Source organism: Daktulosphaira vitifoliae, unplaced genomic scaffold, assembly GCF_025091365.1.
Source record: "Daktulosphaira vitifoliae isolate Bord-2020 unplaced genomic scaffold, ASM2509136v1 Scaffold_4, whole genome shotgun sequence".
In the NCBI taxonomy this organism is placed as follows: Eukaryota; Metazoa; Arthropoda; class Insecta; order Hemiptera; family Phylloxeridae; genus Daktulosphaira; species Daktulosphaira vitifoliae.
Window position 1 is genome coordinate 17,416,157 of NW_026099575.1, and position 27,380 is coordinate 17,443,536.

The 27,380-nt window shown below is 27.5% G+C and overlaps 1 protein-coding gene and 1 long non-coding RNA gene across 4 annotated transcripts in view; one reads left to right on the forward strand and one right to left on the reverse strand.

The window, feature by feature from the left end:
* LOC126905862 (lachesin-like) overlaps positions 1–22,771 on the reverse strand; it is a 47,912-nt gene extending 25,141 nt beyond the window's left edge. For 2 of the 3 annotated variants that reach the window (XM_050685980.1, XM_050685979.1), the window contains exon 1: positions 22,510–22,771. In XM_050685980.1, coding sequence (XP_050541937.1) covers positions 22,510–22,585 — 76 coding nt within the window. In that variant the 5' untranslated portion in view covers positions 22,586–22,771. Of the gene's footprint in view, positions 1–11,117; positions 11,204–22,509 lie in introns of those variants that run through there. The other variant, XM_050685981.1, reaches the window with a different exon arrangement.
* LOC126905881 (uncharacterized) lies at positions 3,219–7,665 on the forward strand. The gene is made up of 3 exons (XR_007704129.1): positions 3,219–3,548; positions 4,241–4,654; positions 6,734–7,665. It is a non-coding gene; the product is annotated as an uncharacterized LOC126905881 (long non-coding RNA).
* Positions 22,772–27,380: the final 4,609 nt, after the last annotated feature.

Below are 27,380 nucleotides of genomic sequence, written 5' to 3' on the forward strand. Positions count from 1 at the left end.
TAAGTAAATTAAATTATTAAAAAAAATTTTTTTTAAGAGGAGATTTAGAGTTAAAACACCACTTTTAAAATGTATGTACAAATCATAATACCTATTATTGGTTTTATATTTTTAATTAAAATTTATTTTTCACGGTAATTTTGGTAAAATTTTTATGACTTATTTGTGAAGATTTATCGAGTAAACAAAGTATTTGTATGGAAACGCAAGTTCAATTTCCTAAGAAAAATAACATTTTATAAAAGTAAACTCTATAGGTTTGCTATACTCGGGAAATGGGAAACTGTCTTAATTAAATAACTGAAAAAATAAAGATAATTTAAGTTAGTTCTTGGATAACTCGTTAGGAATTTTCCATTAAAAAATTGCAGGGTATCACACCGTGATTTACTAACTTGACAACTGTATAAACTAATACTAAAATTAGTAAATCACGGTAGAACATTTTATATACAAAATATTTTGATTTATGATTTTTATTCTATTTTTGTCGTAATTAATACACATACTATTTGTACTCATAATTGTATTTTTACGGCATTACCAATAGCTGAGTTTAAATTTCTATTTATACCTTAATGTACTTTCTATTTAGAGTAATAATTAATCGTATGGTGTATTACAAATAGAGTGTCAGGTCAGTCTTAGATGTACATCATATAGACCTACAGTGTAGTCACAAGATAAGATGCTTAAAATATAAAAACCTATTCTACGCTTTTGTAACCGTATACCTTGCGATTGTTGAAGATAATTGTGATATTCCTTAATGACTAATTTGTCAAACAAACTTAACTTTTATAAAAATATATAAAAATTTCATTTACAGTTTACACATAATTTACATACTTTGAAGTAATATTAATATTTTATAATATATATATATTTTTTTTTATAATAGTTATTTTAGTATTTCTTATTATTATTAATTGAAACTTTTCACGTTTTCACTTGTGCCTTCAATTGAAAGCAATAAATAAGTTTGTAAATATTACACTACAGTAAAAAGTTTATAATTTTTTCGGTTCCATATGTTGTGACCGTAAAGAGAAAAAGAAAAAATAGGCTTGACTAGTACGTGTTGTATCTTTTAAAATAAATTACGAGCCAAGTGTTGGCTTGACCCCTTTTCTGTTCTGATCCCACCTCTCTTCTGCAATGACGATCGTTTTTAAGGTGACCAATCCAAAACGGTTTATATTATAAATTGTAAAAACTAGGAGGAAAGGATCCCTTGACCTGCTAGTTGTACGAGTGGAAGGTACCCATCTATCATAACTGTTGTAATTGAATAAAATATAGTCGTATTCTATTTCAATATCTTCACCGCACTTTACACACAGCCCTTTTTTCTTGCCCGTACTTTATTTTATGTCTAGAAAGCTCTCGATTATATTAGACTATACCTTTAAGGTCAGGTTGGTTGTTATCAAGTTATTCGATAAAAATTTTAGAATATATATAATTTTGATACATATTGATTATTATTTAACTTCTAAATAGTTGTAAAAATAATTTTTTTTTTTATTTGACATGACTTTTAAAATATCTGTATTAAATATATGCTGTTAACACAATTTAAAGATAAAGAAGATTTGACGATGGAATAACGTATTTATTTTTTTATAAATGAATGTACATTTTTATTATGAAACGATTTGAATATTATTATTTTTTCGACAAAATATTTATTTTTATAGAGAGTGGATTTTTCGAGCAGAAACAATCACTGTTTTACCTTGTGTGACTCTTGCCTGATGTTCAGAATTTTAATATACGTTGTAGGGAAATGATAAAATACAATGAAATTCTTTCAAAAGTATTTTGTAGCTACGATTTGTTTGTACAGTAAATATTTAGAGTATTTTTAAGGGTGACGCTTACTGGGCGGGTAATCTAAGTGATTGACGATGTATTAGGAATGGAATAAAAAGTGTTTGGCAAAACAAAAATAACGTTAAAGAAGTAAAAAAAAAAAAGCAAAAATTGTAAAAAATATTTTTGACAGTGCAATAGAGCAAAACTATTGAAGGTGAATTTGAATAAATAAGTTATCTGACTAAAAAGAAATGTTGATTTTTACCCACTTTTTTCTTTGAAATCTTCTGTTTTTTTTTTATGTGTTAGCTAGAATTATTTAGTAGGTCCTGTTGTTTTGGATGTCCAAATTCCCACAAACATGGACCTTTTTCTATAAGAAAACAAATAAAGTGCGTGTGTCACTGCTTTATCCTGGCCGTCTGCTTTTTTTCTAACACCCGGTGCACATACGCCCCGGTAATGTTTTCAGGAAAAGTCGTGTAGCTTCTAGAAATAAATTTGAAAAAAGCGCCAATTCCCTAAGACTACTACTATGAGGATATTTACGAGTTTGGCCGCCCCTCACTTACAGCAATGAGAACAGATGGACGTGAGAAATATATCTTTCTTCCTGTGCGTTTACAACGCTTAAACTATTTTTGATTAATATCAATAAGATAATTTTGGATAGAATAGTATAAGAACACTTTATCATTATTAAGCTTAAATTAAATTTCAAACTTATTTTTTATTAAAATGTTGAATAGCAAAAAATTAAATATTTTAAACGTTTTTAGCATTTATTTATATACAGTAGAACTCCAATTATCCGAATTAATGGGGACCGGGACCCATTCACTGGCTAATCAAAATAAACAATGACAGGTGACTGCAATGCGCCGGAACTGGAGTGGGAACTCTTACCACGTATTGTGCCTACACTGACGCCGCGGACTTTGGACAAATTTTTTTCTGATTTTTTCTGAAAGTGATTCGGATAATCGGCGATTCGGATGATCGGAGTTCGGATAATTGGAGTTCTACTGTACTAATAAAATATCATGGAAATTTATTACTTAATTAATATAACAGAAAAATAGAAAACGTACTCTTTAACATAATTAAAGAATGCCTGTTGAATGAAGAATGGCTAAGTTCATAATTTTGGTTTAATTTATTTTAAAAACCATTAATTCTATAGGATTAACTAAAATTCACTATAATAGATTTATAATATCTGAATTAATAATTCAATGGCTCACAATATTTTTTACAAGTCTATAAATAATTTTGGCGTTCCTAAACTTTTGTTGCGTTATCTATGCATCGAAAAACATTTAAGTTTTTACCTGTTATTTCAATATCGCTCAAGAAATGAAACCCGTTTCCGTAATAAGTCGTTTTGACATAAAATCGATGTTTTTTAAGCTTCACACTTGTGTTTCCGCTGGGAATAATCCACCTTTATAGTTGTCTTCTATTTTATTTTCTGTCTACTATTCCTCAGTTAGATCTGAGAAACAAATTTCTTTTACCACGAAATACCCTTTGACAATTGCGTATACGGAATATATTTGCATACTCAAAACACAACGGACCCTTCGTCAGTGATCGTTGTGAAACTGCTAGACTCTTGTGCATGCCTCGTGAAGTTAAACGCTTTGCAAAAGAAACTTCACTCCTCTACTCCCGAAACAATGAAAGAGAAACCCGTCGTCAGAATAAAAAATAGTCAATATAAATAAAAAGTATTTATTTTGAAATTACTCTTAATAAAAATAATTTACACATCCTGTCAATTAGATCTCTCGATTAGCTCGAGCCTAAAAATTCGACCCGAAATTTGTTTTATTCGGGCCAGGTTTGACCCGACCCAAATATAAGTGTAAAATTTTAGTCTCGATCTAGCACGGTTCAAAAAAAATAAAATTCAGTACGTTCCATTAAAAAAATACTATAATTATTATTAAAACGTTTTACTTTATAATTTTCATTCATTAAATTTTGTTTTTAAAGAAATTTAAATAATTTTATTATTATTATTCGCACCAATGTACATGATTTAAAACCAATGTTTGATCAACTAGCTCGATCCACTTTAAATTAAAGTCTGACTCGGATCAGTTATAACATAAATATATATTATGGCTCTATCCGATCGTTTTAAATTCGGATCGAATCAATTGACTCGAACATAAATTTATATATATAGCTACACTGATTAATAAACTCAACAATTAGCATAATTTTTTCCTGGAATATTTATAAGACTCACTGAACAAATAAATATATATGTCTTTTATAATTTTTTGTTTTATTTCACATAACACGTTGTTTTTTATTTATATATTTATCTAAATAAGAGCTATATAATTAAGTTTCAAAGCATAATATTGTACATAAAAAATGTAGAATATTTTTGTATTTTTATATTTTTCAGGCTGAATATATCTTCAAGCTTTGAATATTAGCCAAATAAGGATAAAGTGTAATTGTGTTAATCCCAGTTTTATTTTTTGTTTGTTTTGAAATCACTATACTTTGACAGTCTGCAAAAATCCCAACAAAAATGAGGGCTGAAATCAAAATGTACAAACAAATAATAATTGTTGTTGCACAGAAGAAAAGAAAAACTTGACGGTCTGATGACCCTTTTCAAAGGGTCTTTACGGGTCTGTCAGACCCGACAACCAAATGGAAAAATTCTCTCCGTTTCTTCATTACGATTTTACACCACAACAAATATTTAAAAAAGAATCTCTTGGCCTTAGTTTTACATTTTGCCGTACACTGTATATCAATTTTGTTTGGGATGTTAATATAATACAACATTGAAGTTAATATTTACCAATCAGTAAGTAACGATCGTACTTTAATTTATTCAATTGATTATTAAAACATAAATAACCATTAAACTTTACTTCCGAAGCACATTTAATGCACCACTTTATAGATTGTTTAAAATTATTTATTGCAAACTTAAAATAAATCTCATTTTTATTTGGCAAATACTATTGATTCATATGTCAATACTTGGAGAACCATAAATGACGACGTTTCGTGAAAAATTAAAAAAAAATTCAATAATTTCTATAGCTTGATTTTAACAGTATTTCAATTAAACGCCATACGTTTAAAATATTTGAAATAATATTTATGATTTTGAATTTTTATGAACGATGATGGCTGATTTTATCTTGTGCCGCCTGTGATGTTTTAACGGATTAAATGATGACTGCAATCTAATACAATTCTTTTTTATTCTTACTGCAGATATAGATTTAAGTGATATATTTTCATAAAGCGGTATATAAATTAACAAGTAATTTTATTATGTATATTTTCAAACACTTGAATAAAAAACAGCCGAGTAATCAGTATTCAGACATCTTTCATCAGTACCCTGTCGAAAACAGATACTATTAGCGTAGGAGGTACACAAAATTGGTTGGAAATTCGTGCGGCCGTTAATAGTGGCGGCAATGCGAATTACACTTTAAAATTCACAGATGAAAAACAATGAAACTTTATTAAACACATAATAAGAGTAACTATTATTTACCTTCAGTGTTAAATCATCCGAAACAATAAGGCTAACTCCCACGGTCTTAAACCATTGTATTCTTTACCCTTCATACGTATCTTTTCGTTCAAACGAGCTCGACAAAACTAATTTGGGGTATCAAAAACAGAGCGAGATACAAACAAAGAGAACATTTGGTGTATATAACGCCCATTAATCTATTTAAACTTAGTGTTTCACTTTCACTACTTTACTATGTGATGATTATTCATGCTTTAATCATTTTTTTTACCCCAAAAAACTCCACTGTTGAAAGTCAACGTAATAATTAAAATTCTATTCATGTTGACCATTGCAAAATTCCTATAAAAATACTATGACATTTGATTATTTAATAAAATTAAAATTTATTTTATAAATATTATTAATTCTTCGTCATTTGGGGAATATTTAATATTTCATGATACATCTTTTTATTTGTCGTATATTATAATTTAGTTTTTTTCGTGTCAAAAAATAAATTTGATGTTGTTTTAAAAAAGTAAAATGTTTTAATATACTAGTAATTAAAAAAAAAAAATCTAATAAAATATTCTATAATCCGGAAAGTGCAAAAATAACCTTGGTTTATGTCGTGGTGGGAATTGCTTAACTCAAAAGTTGTCAAAGTTGTAATGGCTGTGTCACCATGTCTGTACAGGAGGACTTTATAATCTTACTTTTACACTTAAACTTCTTATGTATATATGTAATTTTTCCTCTTGTTTTTTCTCCCTTACTGCAAAAACTATTACCAAACAAACACAATTATCATTAAATCCAGACTGTTCCTAGAATACAGAGTCAAAAGATGCGGTTGTACATAGACTCATCTATACTATAGTGACTACCTGACCAAACATTTAGTATCTTATTACTTTGTTCGTTACTTAATTTTTTTTTTATTACTTTTCTTTCTTTTTCTTCGTTATTTCTTATTTAAAAAATCTACTTGAATAAGTTTCGGTCTAATGGCCCGGGTACTTTCCTTCAGTGTATTTATATTTTTTCAGCCCCTCCCTATTAAATTTGTTGCTTTACGTTTTTGTAAGATGATTTAATGAGCTTCCGTACTGGTTATAAATTTACTTTAAGTAGTTCACTACAAGAGATTTGTTTTTTTATTTAATTTATACTGATTTAGTAGTAGTTAATTTATTAAATGTGTGGTATTTAATGGAGTCAATCAAAATTCTTAATTACAACTTTTAATCTAATTTACATACTTGTAAAATATAAATCGTGAGCAACCATTTTTTGGTTGAGAATAAAATAAAACTAAAATAACTGTAACTTTATGCCTTCCAAAAACCGAAATAAAATCGATGGATTCCATAAAAAATAATAATATAGTCTACGTTGGGAATATAGATGAATTGAAAGCAAAACTGTGAGAATATATATGATCCGGGTGCAAGGAAAACGGACAGACAAAAACAAAAGGAATATATTGATACCGGCGGAATAGCATTGCGAGAAGCCGCAGCCAATCGGATAAGAGAGGAGTATTTTAACTAGGTTCGGTTAAGAATTGACTAGGATGGGTATTAAGTCGAGTGCGGAAGAGCAAAGCAGTCTATGTGTACATAAAGTGACATAAAAGAGTTGTAAAAGGAAGTTTACGGATGGTGGTGGCAGTGCTTGGAAACGTTGAATAATGTATCTGTCAGGCAACGATGGTAAACAATACGTTATTGTGAGCGCTACACCACATTCGCCCACATAAAACAGAAGCTGGGTCATTTTTTCCTACTCAGCCCAGCTTCGTTTTTTTTTAATTTTTATTGTTTGCTATTAGTAAACACATTTGTTTTATTATTTTATAATACTGTGACCGCGTGTTTTACTACATATATATTTATATTACTTTACTGTTATTACCATATAAGCCCGGGAAACTATCAGTCCGAGACGAAGGGTTCCACTTATATGTCAACAATATACAGATAATTATATTACATAAAACAAACGAATTGAAAAAGCAAAGCATTAATAATTTATTATAATACTGTACATTAGAATGAAGTTTTTACAAAGGTTTTTATGGTAATTAGAAGTATTTCAAAAAAAAACCCCGTCTATCGTTTGTTTAATCTTGACTCCATTCTTTCAGCAAATATATTAATCATAAATTCATTCATTTTTTTTTTTCACAAATTATTTTCTACTTAAAATTTTTCCATTTTATGTTGTATCATCACCTTAGAGATATGTGACATTGTTTATTAAATTTTCTTTCTATTTCAAATAATAAAATCATTTCTAAATATAAAACAAAAAAAATCCTTCTTATTTATTATGTACCTACCTCCAGAATGTCTTATGGAAATAATAGCAATTCTCAAGGAGCGTTTCAATATTAATTTTTTAATATCACAAATGTATGACAACATAACAATAATTTTAATATGACATATGTACATAGTACATTTATCATATTAATTTCGTTCACATGGATACATGTTTAAACAATTATACGCGCATCAAATATTGTAGATACTTAAGTTTAAATTTTATTATTACTCGTATGTGCTTTGGTTNTACGCGCATCAAATATTGTAGATACTTAAGTTTAAATTTTATTATTACTCGTATGTGCTTTATAAAGAGCATTTCAATTATTTATTCTATAACGTCATTTATGTAGTTGTATTTTTACAATTTTTTTTTTTTTAGAAATAAAGGTTTTCTTTTTTATATTATTAACTGAATATTGTGTCTCCAAATTCATTTTTCTTTCAGAAAATGTTTAATTTGTTTTTGTAATTATAGGAAAATATACCACATCGTTTTTATTTTTAAACTATTCGTCACTATTTTTCTATTAAAAAAATTATAGTTTAAAATTTTATTGAAACTCTCATAATTATTGTTGCCATGAATTAAACAAAAAAATAATAATTTTTATTTAAAAATAAATTTCGTTAAGTATACTTATTTTATTTATGGTGCTGGTTTGTATCCAATAGAATATTATTACGATTATATAATATTTACAAAACAACTGCCAGTTATATTGACTATATTTTTCATGGTGAATTTTCAAGTGATATTCCATTACAGCTATTATAATATGTATCATAGGACGAGAAGAGGATATATTATATCTATGCGAGTAGCTAGTTATGAGATGAGCGTGCGTGAAAACTATGATTGATGCATTTGGTCATGTGGTCACGTTCACAAAGGATGGTAAAATAAAGAACGAGTTAGACGTACGGGTGTACTTTTGAAAAGCTTCGTGTTATTCATCACACTGAAAAAATGTATACACACAAATCACGAAATTTGCTAGTGCCATATATGGGGCTGCGAAATCTAGTCATTACTCCCCCGCCACTGAAGTGTCCATCACGAAAACTGTCAAGGGTTTTATATGCTTGTAACGTTATAATTACTGTCGTTCGCCATCTGGGGCCTAGTTGTTCCCCTTTTTTTTTTTTTTTTTTGACCGAGTATAGTTTTTACGCAGAATTCGTGCAAACATAACAAATACCACATAATAGTGTGATATTTTGTATGTAAACTCGAAAAACAATTACTGCTGAATCACCATTGGCCTTTACTGGACATTCAAACTAAACATTGACAGCAATTAATTATTAAAGCAGCAGTACTTTGTGCACATGAATGCTAATCGATTTCTATAATCTATAAAACTGTAAAGGTTTGTTTCATAGTTTCGATGACATATACTTCAATCAATTCAAAAGTTCAACACCAGCCAATTTTATACTTATTTAAGTATCTATTAAATACAGTGAACAAAATTTCTATTTCAATAGCTGGTCCTAAAATAATATTTATACTCATGACACACGTCCATAGATATTAATAAAATATCAAAATCAAAGGTTCTGAGTGTTTTATAAACAGTAACACAAAATACTGCGATTTGTTAACAAACATTTACGTGTTACGTGTTAAAGATAATCTCCGATTAAATCAAATATTGAAAGGTTTGGGTTATAAAAGGTAGTCTACTTATAGACCAGATGTAACCACAAAAAAATTATCGCACCAACCCTAATTAGTATAGTTAACAACTGACGCACTAGCTACTTGTCCATAGCTTAAGTGTCCCACGTGTTTCACTTTAATCAATTCATAAAATAGATTTTCAAACAATTTGTCGACAATCAAAATGTAACATAAATAACAATTCAACAATAATAAATATACAAAGAATTGATACCATAAACAACTAAGAAATTAATTTTTTTTTGAATACATGAAAAAATTGAAATTAAAAATCATTGTTTCACTACTTATTTCCAACATTTTGTAATGGAAACATTATATAGATGTTATCACAATTTAAGACAGATTGGATCAACTTGTTATTACATTGATTTCAAATATAACTGAGAGCACTATGTTAGCTTAGGATTATTACGATCGCCCTTCGTCTGTTTTATGTAATTTATTTAATAACTTGTGTAATCTCTCTTAAGCTTTTCCAACAGTATATTTGCAAAAGAAAAATAACTTCCACGTGGCACGATAAGTACTGATAATCACGTCTTATAAAGTGACAAGTCAACATAATCAATAAGTTTAACACTAAACTCAATTTAGATTAACTACACACGATTTCCAGACAAATAGTATTTTCAAATAAAATTATTTTAAATCAATAAAATGTAATATAAATACTTATTTTTCATATAAGTCAAGTCCGAAAAAGATGTTTATTAATCAAGGAAAATAAACATGCAGATTAAGTCAGTTATCTGTATTTGATTAAAAAAAATCCCAATAAATGATTAAAAAAGCATCTTCATTATTATCAAAAGATCCATTTACATGAAAAATTTTCTTATTTCAACAAAATTTATTCATGGAATTATATAATTATATTATTTATAAATGAAAAAAAATTTTTTTTTGCATATTTATTCTGATTTTGTTTCTAAATTTTCATGATCTTAGATATAATTTAAAACACTAAATATTCACATTAATATACGTAAATTGACGAAATAATGATAATAGATAAATATTTCAGCAATAATATGATGCTCATTATAGTCTCTCAAAAATAAGTTCAATGTTCTCAGCTTACATGAATGTAGTAGTTAAAACGTATAGTTCAATGAAAAACAAGATCTTAAAATTATCATTTGTGTGTTATCAATTTAAAATCATACGAGTACAACTTGACTTTTAATGATTTATAATTTAAATATTTCTATTACTTTTATAAAAACTTTTTTTAAAATCTTCAATTAAATGTATGGAATTCTAAGACTCAATTGAGTCTTAAAATAGTTCAAGATTTTTTTAAATGAAAAAACATTTAAAACTATTAACTAAGAGAAAAAACTATAGATAAATAAACTTAATCATAATATTTAATTACTGAGCGTAGAGTTGTAAAATTAAAAAAACTATTCACGAACATATAAAGTGGGTGTAAGTTATTAATTAATGAAAAGTTCTTGAATACATTTTACAATAAAAAACATGTCATTTTTTAATAACGTGGTACATCTGTTTGTTTAATTTCATAGAAAAAACTGTCTTTTTAATTTTACATCATTCATTTATTTTTTAAATGAAATTTTATAATAAACAAGTTAACAAGTACATTATAATTAAAACTTTTATCAAAAATATAAATATTGCTTCATTAATAATTTATTAACACTTTCAAATAGACAGGAAGCTAAATGCGGGTAAAGTTATACTTATCATTACGCATCATTTTGTCGCACTTATCTTCCTACCCAGTCTAAAAGTATTTAAAACTTACGAAATTCTGGTTTAAAATTTGTTATCGACTCATCATTTTCTTAGTTTTTATTTTCTAACATTAATTTCTAATGTTCATATTACGTTAAAACTAGTAAAATATACGTGTTACCATTTAAAAAAATATAATTGATACCTTTATAAGAGACAAATAATATAACTAAAAATATTAGATTACTTATTAATTGAGAAATAAATATTACTTAATCATGCTAAAAATATCATCAAAAAATATTATTTTTGTAGAAACCTAGTAGTCGACAATAAATCAATTACATTCTATATTGATTTTTAAACTAAAATAAAAGTTCTTTAAAAGAGCACTTAGAAAAAATGTATAAATAATAAAAAAATTATAGAAATCAATTGTTTTCAAACTTAAGTCATATTTGACGAAGGAAAAAGTATTGAATTCGCGTACATTCATTGTTTCAGAACTATGTCGAAGTAAATATGGTGTGAATTGAAATTGTCAAAAGTAAACGCAACATTGTGTTAACTTCTCTTATTTGCTGTATTTTATGATACGATGATGATCGACTGACAAGGAATATCTCTTAAATAAAAAATAAAAAACCATCAAAGATGAAACTTACGCATGCGTTGAATAAAACACATACTATTCTACGCATAAGTGGTACGAGGAGAAGAATATGAGCGGAGACTTTTAAAACTTCCCACAGTTTTCCAATAAATATTTCACATCAGTCCACAGTGTACTGTTTTTTTTTAATTTTCTTTCCGTAACTCATGAAGTAAAAATTTTAAATGAGTAATTTTAATTTTGTGTTAATTATGTTACGTTAGGGTTGGGCAAATTTATATCTTCAATTAACTTTCTTAATAAAAACATTCATCATAAAAACTTGAAGTTTGATAGAAATATTCCTTTGTATATCGAGACCAATTGGTAAAAAGCCCTTTGTTTAGTATTTATTATTTTGAAAATTATTAATTAATACTTTAAGTTGACATATCTTAATTTAATTTAGGTAATATTTAACAAATTTGCTATACATTTATTTATTAATTTAAATAGAATATCTTTCTATCCCTTAAGTGATTGGAATATATTCTAATATTTTAATCGAGTAAATAAAAAAAAAAAATTACCATAGTAAAATATCAAAAACAGGAAATCAAATTGGTGATTCCTAAGACAGAGAATATATTTTTGCAGTCCTCCCAACAGTGCCAACATGTAAAGTTTACTTTATTATTTTTATACATGCCTCTTATATTTTTAAAACACATTAAATTTATTTTGTATTTTTAGCTCCGATGCGAAGCTGAGAAGGTATTGGTTTTACTATGATGTGATTTTTTTTTTGTCTGTTACCACTTTTCCTCGGCTCTTATCGAACCGATTTCTTTCTACGATATGTCAAAAGATCATAAATCGTATATATTCAAAGACATTACCCTCAAAAATTAAAAAATTTCCTTCGTTCTCCATAAACGGGGGTAATCTACAAAAAAATTACAATTTTAAAAATCGCTAATTATTGACATTTTTTCAATTTTTTTAAATTGAAACTGCCATAACTTTTTTAAAAATAACCAAATCATCAATATAATTTTTATTTTTATAGATGCATGATGTCTTTACCTATCATTTTGTATATTTTTTTTATAAATCTGACCCTTTACCTGCTCACAGGGGGTATTCAAAATGACAACTTTTTAAACTTAACTTTTAAAAGTGTTCCGGAATTACTGACACTTTTATATATACCTTAAATTAAAGTTAATGTAATTATAGAAAAAACAAATTTCGGACTTTATAATATCGTATTTATGAACGATTAAATTTTAATCCTTTTATAAAAGTTCAAGTAGTAAGTTATAATAACAATAATTGTGAATTAAATAATAGCTATTATTAAGGTCCTTGATGACATCACTTTTCATTTTTTTTTTCAATTTCATTGCGTGTATGAACCCTTGCTAACTCTGCATGTTTAAATGAAAATGCTATTTTTTGTGTGAATATTTTGGATATTATTTTTTATATTTTTAACTTTATAATGCTATAACTTATTGAAAAGTGTATGGACCAATACAGTTGGTTAGCTATTGTAATAATCCACAATTTTTTTAAAATTAAACACTATCTAAAGATTTACAACGAAGCGTTTTTTATGATAGTGAATTTAATCACTGTCAAATATTATACTTGACCCAACAATGCCATGTCACTACTGTGCCACGACCCCCTGTGCTGGGTTGTTTTAATTTATAAATTCTCTTTTATTATTGAAAAAATGAACCTATTTTTTTTTACATTATTAAAACACAACTCAATTATATAATTTAATTTAAAATTTTATATGTCAATAAAATTATAATATTATATTTGAATGTCATTTTTATTTCCGGCCCTCGATAAAAAATTAAATTACAATATGGCCCGCGTATGCCATAAGGTTGCCGACCACTGCTTTAAGTAACACTCATTAATTATCATTAGAATGATTTTTTTAGTACCTGAGTTAGTTTAATTAATTATTAGAAACTTATTTTACATAGGAATTTTATAAACAATAATGAAAAAACCTACTTCCCCTTAATTTTATTTATTATTTAAAAATGCACCCTAAAACTCATTCAATTTAATTAATACTTAAAATATCAATTACTATTTATTCATTATGTTTTTCATTATAATTTTCAATAAATAGAAAAATTAGTTAGCTGATTTACACTCAAGTTTAACATTTATACCTAAAAATAACATATCGTTTTCACAAAGAATTTATAAGTAGGGATTAAATATATGTAGTCATTTATATTGTTTTTGAAAATTTTGATATTGTTTAATTAATATATTAAAAAATATTTCCATAAAAGATTCACAAAAATAACAATGTTTGTTTAATCATCAACCTGTCCTGTCTTACAAAATATTATTAGTCCAAAGTTTAAAAAGAATTAAATAAAAATATTCATATTTTAATACAATCTTTATTCTTTTTAAAATCTGTTAATTAATAATCAAACTATGAATGTTTGGTACTTTTCATAATTTTTTTAAAATTCTGCTAGAAGTTCTATTTTTAATTGTTCACTAAGAACAAACATATAAAAGGAAACTTATTCAGTCAAAACTTTTCTTTTTTTACTTAACTATTAGCTACCGTACTTAACAATTAATATAAAATGATCCTTTGATCAATATTGAAATATACAATTAAAAATAATACTCTCAAGAGAAATAAATTAATACATATAGTGTTTTATTTAAAATACAGAATATGGAACAGATCTAACAAACAACTCTTTTATATTTTGATCCAATAATCATTTTACAGCTCGTACTAGTGTATATTTATAACGCATACTCCATCCATGTTATTCTCTGTATTAAAATACTTAATAAAACTTTTAATTCAATAAGGACTTATCCTAAAGTTGTTATGAACCCATAAAATATTTTTGTAAAATAAGAGTAGAGATCTGGCTATTTTAAAGTGTTTAATTAATAGAAAAAATGTTTATTATTGGATAAATAATAATAATTATGATTTTAACTTGACAAAGAATATGGAAATCTTAAGAAAAAAATTACAGTAAAATGTCAATTGTATGCTAATAAAACTATGTATCACAAATCAAAACAACGCACGTATGGGAAATTCTGACAAGGTGATTGGTGACAATGAATATGCGACAAAACTATAAGATACAAGAATTAATTTTTTAATTATATTTGTTGTAACTATTTTTTGTAATAAATTACGTGCGCTAGGCCATGTAATGAAAATCATAGCTATCTATGATCTATATTGAATCAGTAGACGTACAAAGAGGAATGGTAATCGTAACCACGAAGGGCTGGTGAAAGCCTGTTACGGCTGTTCCTTATCTTTAATCAGCTTCATCTGGAACTTAAAAACATCAACGAAACTTTTAACCACCGCACGTTGAATATTGCATTCACATTATCATGGGCAAAATCGGCTAAAAGATAAACTTGCTTGAGAGCACGTACTCGGCATTATCTTCTTAGGACTGACGAAGAACAGAGGGACCGCAATAATCTTAAACCACAATGAATTTATAAGTAAAATGTTTATGAAGTGGTCAAAATAAAACTCAAACATCTACTTATTATTATCGTTACAAGTAATGTTGTTTTTACACACTCGGAGGGACATCCAGAACATTTCGTGATTATTGATTATAAAAAAATAACAGTACTTCTACAATTAATTCTTAACACAAACATTAATGCTAATAAATAACTCTTTATTTGCATTGATGACCCATTGTAAACACTAAACAACATAACCTATGAAAATTTAACTTTTTTTAATTAAAAACATACATTTTATAGTAAAATTTATTTTTATTTACTTTGGATTCCAAATTTTAAATTACATAAGTTCTACGCCTAGTGAATGACTAAAGCTTTTAGGTTGTAGCGTTTTAAAAGTTATTGCTTTTAAAATATTAAAGTAACCTATTTTAAAAGTAGGAACATCTTCTGAATACCACAGTTCTTAAATAATGAAATAGAATCTTAGTTCTGAAATTCCTCAAAAAGTATGGAATGAAAATATCAATAAATCACTCAAAAGTAAGGATTTCATTAATACCTTATAAATATCAAATTAATTTTAAAAGAAGAGTATATTGTTAAATTATTAAGTATAATTGTTAACAGATGTATTATTAAGTAATAGTTCTTGTTTGCCTAAGTAAAAAGGCTTATTACTTATATGTGTTTATAAAATTTTTCACTTTAATATCCATATATTTTTAAGTCAACAATAATACAAATGGTGTTTCATCACAGAAAATAAAATATAAAGCAGTCCAATGTTCCACTAAGAAACGTTTTTAATTTTTGTGTCGAACAAATATCTACTAGTCGCCATCATTCAATTATATTTCTATTGACGTTCAGACTACTCAGAAACGTGATTTCTGAACAATCCGAGGAATATTAACCACTTGCAGCTTGACAAATTTCTTCCACGGTTATTTTCTGCGATTTTTTCACCATCGATAAGTACGGCCTTTTTGTTATTCACGATTTTAATTAATACAAAATTTCCGTTCGGTGATTATTGCTATTCACGCGAAAGCAACGGTCTGCGAAAAAGCAGCAAAGGATTAAAATTCCTAGCCGTTTCTTACTACGCCTTTCAAAGTAAACATACTATTGGGGCGGACTAGATACCTGAAATTCTCTCCGCGTACTGTCAACATAGAAAGCTTGTATTATTGTTTGTACACACGGGGTCTGTCGGCAAACAGATTAACTGTGGGTCGGGTGCTGCGGCTGAACAAACTGCATCGTCTTATTGCCTAACATATCAAGAAAGAGGGAAGGGGTTATTTTACCGTTTATATTTCAGTGTAAGAGTTGCATGTACTGTAAACATTGAGCAAAACCCTTGCGAAAGGTATGGGAATATTCTTATGTTTTACAGCGGTCCTTGGAGATTAAAGACAGAAATATTCTTCTCAATTTCTCGCGCAATACAAAATTATATAACACATTTTTCATGTAACTTATCGAAGTTGGATTTTACTTATTGTTATTCCTTCTTTTCATTTGTTTTAATATGTTCCCTAAAATTTTACTATTTCTTAATGTCGTATCATACATTTTTAACAGAGATGTTTTTTATTAATGCTCAGGATCGTAACATAGTAATGACTTTACACAAAGAAAACTCGCTAAGGTTTTTGTTAATTCTTAATATTAGAATCATGTTCAGGGCTGTTAAATATGTGCATTTATAAATTTGTTTTGAGCCGCTACGAAGGATCCCAAGTATGTGCAACTATGTCGTAGGATTGTACAGTATCGCAGAACTATTTTTCGTTTTTTAGGGGAATAACCCCACTGTTCTCCTTTAAAATATAACATCGGGAAAAACACATTACTAAGTTTTCAAATCATTTAATAAAAATTTGATTTGGCTGATGGTGTGTTCAGAATAACTTAACAAAATTTATAAATATATATAATTCACAGCCCTGGTTATGTCATTATAGGCGTACAATTTAAACTTGAAAATATTTGATCAATTTTCATTTATAAACATTATAAATGTAATACGCAAAAATATGTTGAGTTAACTTATGAATAGTATGAAAATAAAAATGTACTTTGTAAATGTCACCTTTTTATTCTCACTGAAGTTTATTTTAAATCTTAATAATGTTTTTACGGCTTAAACATAATATGCGACAAAAATACTAACATAGTCATCATTTGACTCGGAATTAAATTTTACACATTGAACAAACTGTATACTGTGTATTTTATTTGAAATTTGTTATTCCAACGTTGAAAAAAGTCATTAATGCTTCATACCTTTCAATAGTTTCTGTTAGAATTTCAATTCAAAAGTATGAGATCGTATGAAACATAGTCATGAAAGTTAAAATTTTTTAATTAAATTCTATTTCATTTGTATAATGGAAATATAAAAATAATACTTCTTCAAATTCTCGTATTAACGATTTTTACTGCATCTGCAAGTGTAAAATATAATTAAAATCAAATCAAACCAACCGTAGAGCGTAACAACTGTAAATTCAAACTACAAACTAGTTCAAATTAAAGTACACGAAAAATTTCGTTTGTTCCATTAAAAATTAAATGTATGTTTTATCGATTACAATACTTTTATATTTTTAATTTTTCTATTGAAACAAATCTGAAAAACAAATTTTTTATTTAATTAAACTATTCATGGTAAAGGAAATTACTGATCAAACTTTAAATTCTAAATAAACGATATACTCGGGATATATTAGGCTGTGATTGGACTCTATGTTAGAGACAAACAGTTAATTTCATAGCTTGAGTTCAAAGAAAACTTCAATAAATCTTTAAAATTCTATTTCATTTATTTTATTCTAAAATATGTATATATTTACAATGGTGAAACTGTAGTAGTGTTCTATTAACCCGAGTATCTCAAATCTTAATTTAGTTTTAAGTACCTGCCGGTTTAAAAACTAATTTTATTCAATTTATAAAAGTATATGCCTTGAACATATAAAAACGTTTATACAACACATTTGACGTAGAAAAATTATAAAAACAATCATTAACATAGTCTGATAGTAATATTTAAAATTTAACGCAAAACATAATTTTTTAAATGAATTTTTATTTTTAAATAATAGCTTCCTGTGATACTTACAAAGGGAGTATAGATATAGCATTAACCGTAGATAAGATAAGAGAAAATATACTTCAATGATTTGGTCATAATAAGAGGAGAGAGGAATCGGGAACTGTAAGGACAGTTATAGAAATAAATGTTGAAGAAAAATAGGCAGAGGAAGACCAAAAAAAAAAGATGGAAGGATGTTATTGAATGCGATATGAAGACGGCTGATGTGAGCGTAGATGATGTAGGAGATCGCGTCAAGGGGAAGTTTAGGATAGGGGAGGCCGACCCCAAGTAATTGGGATTAAGGCGAGGAAAAAGAAGAATAAGATGCCTGTATTACATATATAGATGCGACTTCATTAAAAAAATATATAGGGGCATTAAATAAGTCTACCGCTCTAAAAAATTAAAATTTTAAAATTTATGAAATAGATAAACAGGTGAAATAGATGTGTAATAGCAATGCATGTGTAGGGTAAGGAGAAAATGATGTTTTCGTAGTTATTTAATTGTTACAACATGTTAATACCTCCAATATTTAAACTTACGTCGTGCCAATGGTCTTTCAAAATAGTATATCAATTAAAATAACAATCAGTTTTATATCATTCTATTTCCCAAACTTAACATGCTACAGAAGATGGTGGTCCTCTTTCTCATGTTAGGGAGTCAAATATGGATCTGGCTAGGCCAATGATGGACGGAATGGGTATTATAACCGACTTGCACCAGAAACCAGACACCACCAATTAGAAAATCACAAAAAAACTCTCATTGGCACCCTAGAAATGGAACCCGGGACCCGAAACAAGCGTTTCTACCCTCCAGGCAAGGCCGATGCCCTTAAAATATTATATTAATTATGATAAACAATAAACTAATTCGATTCTTTAGTCTAAAATATTTTTCTGTTTATACTATCGATTTAATATTTTAAAAACATATATTGTACATTTATGTACAATATTACAATACAATACATTTATTCAAAAAAATACTACTATAATTAAAAAATCTTTCCAGTAGTACACTTTCTAATTTATTAAAAATCATTATTTCATAAGTGTTGTTTATAAATTAATGTTCACGTCTTGGTGTTGCACTTCATTAACGAGGTATTGGTAATGAATTTGTGTCATTTCGCTCTGTTTTCTATGTAACGACGAATATAAATTTTTGTTTCATCAAATTTAAACAACTTTATGTAATAAAACTCACTGTAAAACAACATTTTGTTTTGATATGAGCATGTAAAAGTTAATTTGTTTAAACCTATCTAAATTTAGTGTAATTCAGTCTCACAAGAACTTGAGTTTTCTGTATTATTTCATACTGAAAAAACTTAGTACACAATGCTGTACAACGGCAATGCTAGTTTTTTAATAAGTACACACCTTTTACCCGACAACTTTTATACCTTGTAATCATTATTTCTTAAGTTTTTCTTGAAAACAATGACCATATCCTCGTAAAAGTTTTGTTTTTACTGTTATATTTATGAGTAAACAACACTTTTTTAATTTTTTCTTCATATTTTAAAAGCATATTTTACAAAAGTATGCTTGCCTACACTTAAAACACTTAAATATTCAACAGCTACAGTTAGGACCTGGCTATCTACAGAAAAGTAAGCATTGATTATGGTTTTCGAAAAAATTTCACCCAATAAATGTCTGATATTAAAAAATGTATTCGACGAAGTTATGCGCATAGGGTTTTTCTCGTGTCAAGTGTGTAAGAACACTTTTACTGTAATAACAATATTATTATTTTCGCCATGAGGTGTTCAGTGATGGTTAAGGTTAAAATTATACGGTGAAAGATGGAGATTCTCCGCAGGACACGCACTTATGTAAAACTATTTTTGAAAAAAATCCTTTACCGAAAATAAATTAACAAATTATTCATGACACTCGGTTATAAATTTGCAAGATTAAGACTTCGTACCAGGAACTCATGAGGTATCTCACAATGAAGTTACATTGTTTATATTCAACATTGGTACCTTAGTTACTAAACGTCAGTATTTTATGACAAATATCAAAATCTAGTACCAGGAATTCATAAGGACTAATGCGTGTGATCTCATTACGATCGCACACATAAACATGTAATGTCTCGAGAAGGTGCTCAGCGTCTCTCTAGTGATTTGTAAATGGCCACAAATGCGTGCGTTTCAGACACCTGTGAAATGCTGTGGACGCTCGTCGACGCCAACATTTGGTGTTGAGATCGTAATCAATACTCGTACCAAGATGATACGAATAATAATATTTGGTAATATCAATGGATCTCATGAGTTCCTGGTATTATTATTTTATATTTTCATTTGAATTTTTGTATCACCAAGACAACTCACGATATTTTTACATCGTACAATTTATATATTCGTCAAGCATTTAAAAATAAGTTTTTAGAACTCATCTTAACATACATTTAAAATCAATTTTCAAAGAAAGAACTTCAGTGATATGCTTAGGACTTTTTTATTAGGATGGGGGTATAAATAAGAAAATGTTATTACTCTCAAAATGTATCTTTAACGTGAAATTGAATTTTTTACATCGTTATTTTCATTGCGAAGAGACTCTGCTCTTATCATTCTCCTTTGGTATGCTTTTGATTAAAATCAATAAAATTGTTCATATTAATTATCTGAACCATTTGCTTACGGTCCCAAAGTATTTTATCTTCGGCTCCATTTAAAGTAACATAAATCCTGTTCTTATACTAAATAATACTTCGAAATATATTTTACTTTTTAGTACTTTTTAGTCAGTAACCATCTGAATATCCCATCAAAAATTGTTGATAGTAAAGTACTTTCAGTTTTACACAATTTTTTTAATTTGGTTAATTTTTATATAATTATGTTGTTTAAAATTTGTTAACAATAAAAAAAATGTATTAATCTGTAACCTAAATTCGCATTATCTTACAAAGTCTCACTGGTCTAGTTGGCGAATAGCAATTTAAGTTTAGGGTCATATTAATATTATCTTATAAAATCTTAGCCATCAAGCTCTTATAAGTTTAAGTTATATGAATATTACAAAAATCTTGGTTATACGAGATTTAATCATACTGTGGTTAGTTACCTAATTCTAACTAGGTGCTACTGTACTCAACAGCACATTTAATATAGAAATTATTTTTAAATTTTATTAATAATTTCTTTATTGATTATTTAAGAGTTTTAATTACTTCAACGCAAAATGAATTTTAAACTATTTAATCATTAAATAATTTAGAACTAACCCCTAATTCAAAAAACATGGCCTTTTTTTTTATAAATACTACATATTATTCAATAATTTTTTTTGTTCAGACAGTACTTACACACCCCAGACGCCTTACTGTATATTTTTATTTAAATATTGAAAATTATTGATGTAAAATACGTTTTTTCGTCTTTCATGTGCTCATTTTAGCGGTAGGATTTTTAAAGCATTATTTTATTAAATGTCTTTATCTATTACTTCTACGTCACTGATTGACGTGGAGCAACTATTATTTGGTAATTTTTTTGTCACATTATTTTTAAAATCATGTTTTTATGAATATTAAGTAAAAGAAGTTTAAAATAAAAATATAAAAACAAAGTCGGTTTGATTTAATAGTTTCAACTAATTTGTATATTTTTAGTGTTGATAATGGTAACATTGTTCCCGATATAATAATATAATATATAGTAAAATATACAAAATAATGATTAATATGACATCATATTTAAACTGCTAATAAAACTATAACGAAAATATTTTTTATGTGAAACCTTATAAATTGGGTATTTTCTAATTTAAGATTCAAGTTATAACATTTTTTACTAATACAATTCCAAAGCATCTTAGATTGAAAAAATTGTTTTCTGATTTTGTTTGATTTCATACAATAGAGGGATGATGCATTTGAGTAGGTAACACGACATTGATACACATGAACTCATGTTCGAGACTCGGTCACGAGTGTGTCTATTAGAAGATCAGGGGGCCTATTTTTGAATCGTCCGTTCGAGGAACGTATACGATCGTAATTGGGGTTGCCATCCCTCTCTCCGACAACTGACTCCTAACCGTCTGTCCTGGAGCACAAATGTTTAAGAAACCAGCTCCTCTTTGAGAAAAACCGCAATGGTCCCTATGGGCCATGAAAAGCAAAAAAACTTAAACATTTTTTGTTTGATTTTAAATGCACTAAGTTTTTCAACTGATTATATTAAATTATTATGTGAAAATTATAAGAAAATCTTACCTGCACAAATGACGGTTAATATTTGAAAGACCCATATGATGAGATACCGATCTGGTCGTTGAGAAAATAACAACATGTCCTCAATTCAGACTACTATATTATCCTAGCTGATGAAGCACTCCATGATTTTTCCGCGGTATATTTATTGCCCTGAGACTGCGTTGTTTTTTTTACAAATTTCGACACAAGCACGTGGCAACTAAAGTTTACGTCGAGTTAAAAAATGTCCATGCATTAAGTGTACAAGTGAAGCCGGCGGTAGTTTATACACTAACGGTCACGACAGGCTGCGTGAAGCTATTGGGTGTCTTCCTTTTGTCGGTGGGCGGCACCATACGCATGTGCTATCATCGGACCATTCATTGTTTTTAGATCAATCACTTATGATGAGATATTATTAACGTATTTTGTTTGCATGTATTACATATTTCAACTGCATACAGTTGATCGATTGCTATAGTAATTGGCGGACAGATTGGTAAACTTCATAAGGAAATATTTTTATTGAATTTTTTGTTTGTTGTTTAAAACTCATACTAGCTTAAATGCTTCTCGATAAACATTAATAATTTATACTCCAATAAATTTTTATCCATGTCGATGAAAAAATGACGGTCGTTTAAATTACCTTAGTTACACTCGTAGCATATCTCAGGTGTTAATAGAGAGAAACAAAGTCCATTTTTTAAAACTTTTTAAAAGACACAAAAAACAAGATATCTTTACTCAAAAAATACACAATGATTGAAATGTAATTGAACAACAAACTTTTTCAGCTGTGAATATTTTTCATTTTTTTTTTTTTAATTTATTTTTTTTTTTTAATGATAATCTATTTTCTATATATTGTTTATTCGTTACACTGAATTATGTATGAAAATTATCATTATAAATACAAAATTTTACACATGTGAGTAATTGTATAGCTAATTTAATTATATGTCCGAGAAAACTAGAAAGAATTAAAAATGAGTTATTAAAATTAAGATGATTTTCAAGTGTTCCTTTACATGAATTGAAACACACGATTTTTAATTCAAGTTCATACTTATAATGTTCATTGAGGCTTGAGATTATGATGTTTGCTGTCAACTTGTCACCCATGGCGCACTGTATAATATATTGTTAAAAATTCAAATGAACCTCCCCAATACTTGACCCATTATTGATAAGGAATCTGAGCTATTATTTTTTATGTGCCGATAAAAGAAACCTATTTTCTCTACATACACGTGCACACGCACTACATAATGTTATTCCCATGTGGAATATAAAACACACTAGTGCATTTTATTTATGTACTGATCGAGGGTGGGGACGAATCGAAAAGAAATTGTAACGACCGAATCAAAAACGATTTTCAAAAATGAGTTTGACGGTAGGTCGTTAGTTTATAAAAAAAAATCTTGAAACATAAAATACTCTTTAGTCACAAATCTAAGCAATAAAAATTCAAATTTCTCTAATGATTAATACGATGCAGTTGATATTGGAAAATATCTAACCACTAGCTAAAACAATAATTGTTTTTATTATTTCAATCAGCTAAAAAATGACAAAATAGAAAAATTAACAATTTTATCTTAATAGTTTGTAGAATTGTTTCAAGATTTTATATCTATCGTTTAGATGTATTATCAAAGAAATGGTTTACAATCATATTTTTATACTATAAAAGAACTATGTTCACTGATAAAGTTATGATTTCCCTCGCATGACTGTTTTACACGAATAATACCAAAAACTGAATAGTCACCTTTAACGCATTTTCATAAACAATAATAATGTCGTATTGTACACGGTATACATGTGCAAAGATTTAGCCTTCAATTCCTGAAAATGAGTTTTATACTTTATATTATTATGTAGAGAAATTAAATATATTATTCAATACGAGCATTGTATTGAATTTTTGGCTTGTTTGAAGTCTCAGAACAGGGATTATAAAATTCTGCTGACTTTTATAAGAACTAAGTTTTCCCGGAAACAAACTGCGCCAGTTGATTTGTTTTCCAATGAAAATTGAATTTTCTATAGAATTGAATTTAGATTAGCATGAAGTCACTAATTTTAATTTTATGATTCACTTTAAATTATAAGTGCTAACTCACCATCAATAACCATCTTGGTCCAAAAGGTATTTTTATACAAGACAATGGAAGAGAGTATAATAAGCTGACGGTTCGTAAGACTTTGCAAAAAAATACTAATTTTATTATAATTGTTACTTTACATAAACGATTTCTTTTTTACTGTGTACAATATTTAATAGAGTATACCTTTTTCTTAGTTAAGATTTTAATTGTAAACATCGATAATCATTGAATTTTTTTATTTTACTCATTTGAATGTAGGTGACTTTATAAATTAATTTCAAATTTTAATGATGAACGTTAAACTCATAATGTGTTTTCATGTTGTTCAAGAGCAAAGGCAATAAAGTTTTTTGAATAACGTACAAAATAATTTATTCAAGACTATAATTAACTAAGACATTGACATTAACTTTGACCATCATACCCTATTACGTGATCCAAACCAATTTCTAGAGAATTAGTACTTATAACAAAGTCCCTTCCGATTCCAGTCTAATTCCCTATTAGTATGTTATTCCAGTACTGTAATTATGTCAATTTAAAATTAATGTTTGATTATCGTAATCTTAAAAATTAATGAAATTTTAAGAAAGTATTAACATTTAGTTGTCTACTTAAAAATAATTGATAAAACTGCGCAAGAAAACTTGACGTATACATGATTTGTTAACATTAAAACAAATTCACTAAATAATAACTTAACAACTTAAGCATTTCTTTTAAACAGTCATGCTGTTGCGTAGTTATTTTGCCTATATAATTTGCAGTGTATCATTTTTCTGTATTTTACTAATCTTAAATTCTAATCTTGTAACAATTCTGATACACATATAATTATCTTTAAGTTATATATAAAAAGTTGAAAGATTTTAATACTTTTTTTTTTTGAATTCTTAAATTCTTCGAAAAGAAATTTCATTCGAGGTATTGAAATTATCTTAAGTATTTTTACAATAAAGTATTTCTGTATAATAATTCGTTAATTTTGTTTTTTTTTGTATTTGAAGTACACTCTTAAAAAATATAGACAAATTTTAATATAGTATGAAAGTTTATAATGTGGACGACGTGTGGAAAATTTTTGATATTCCGATAATAAAAATGTTTATTTATGTATACATTTTAGCAAATATAAAAATGTTACTACCATCATACCAACTTAGGACGGTGATTTAACTACGGACATATACATATCCATTATCATTTTATTCGAATCGATTTACAGCACTAGTAAAATGTTTACAAGTATTGTTAAAAAACACTAAATACTAAATGATATCATCTGTAAAACATTTAACTGTCCCAAGTTGGGTACAATTGACTTGTATGTAAATTTAACGTCTATATCATACTGCTATTCAGCAATTTTCATATGATTTATTGAAATTTAGTACTTTAGAAATTTTATATTTATTATGAATTTAGTACTGATATTGCTATGTCATCAATTGTGCTAATAGGTTCATCATTGGGTCGCTCCGTAAAAATAATGAATAAATAAATATTTTTTTAGTCCCGTGACTAAATTATGGAGAAAACTTTTAGCGACAAACTTCAATAATAATTATATACTCGCTTGTTATTCGCATTTTTGTTTTTTATAACTGTTTTTTTAAATTTATGACTATTATATTGCACAAGCAAACCAAAAATGTGAAAACAACAACCTGCCTTATTCGGCTATATTTTATTAAAAATAAAAATCCCATTTTATTGCTTTTTCGATGGAGTAGATCTAAAGTTCAGATGAAGTTTTTTTGATCGCAGGCGTATTTTTCGAGCAGCGTTTATTACACAAAGTGGGAAAACGCGATTTTCTAGCTGAACGATTAAACTGCACCTCAACGTCTCGGTTGTGGAACCACAGCAAGCGGCAGCGGACGTATGAGAGCTGAGTCTAAACATAATCCGACGGTGTACCGTCTTGTTGCAACTCTTCAAGAAAGTTTCACAAGTACCCATATATTATTAGTTTGCTCACAATGCACCGGTAAGACTTTTTATGTCCACATAAATTACGCAATAAATATGTTTTCGTGGCAAAAACCGTTGGCATTGCGGAGAGCCCCTTCAGTTACAACCGACGACGGCTGTACATGTATATGCTTCACTTAGCTACAGAATTATAATGTTGTCTCATAAAACACTGTCCGAAACTGAAACGAGGCCTATAAAAGAATTTATGCCATTTTTTTTCTTTTCTTGGCTTTCTGTTCAAGACGTAGAAAAACAGTTTCTATCCAATGAATATGATTTGCTTTATTAAAATTCTTTTATTGACGTTTAATCTTCATCGTAATATAAGCAAAAGATTAATATATTTTCTGACAGTTCTTCAAATCGACCTGATGTTAATACAACATTTTTATTGTTGGTCAAGCCAGTTTTGGTCGTGTTTATATTTATGTGAAATACCTTGACAAAAAAATTAAAAATATTTTCTAAATCTCTCGTGTAAATTTTATTCTGACAGTTAATTATAATAACTATTAAAAATTGTCATATTACGTACAAGATACACTAGAAAAATATGTCGATATCTATTTGTAAAATATGTAATTATTTCTTGATTTTACAATTTAAGCATCAAAGAAAAGTTTATAATAATTAATAACTATCTATAGCGTTAATACGAGCCACATTCACGTAAAAGTAAAATTTGTTAACAGACTTATATTAAGTTTGCTCAAACTTAACATTTAGTTAACAAACTTTCGAAAGATATCATAAAATATTTTATTGTTAAATATAAATTAACAATGGAAAATCGCTTGA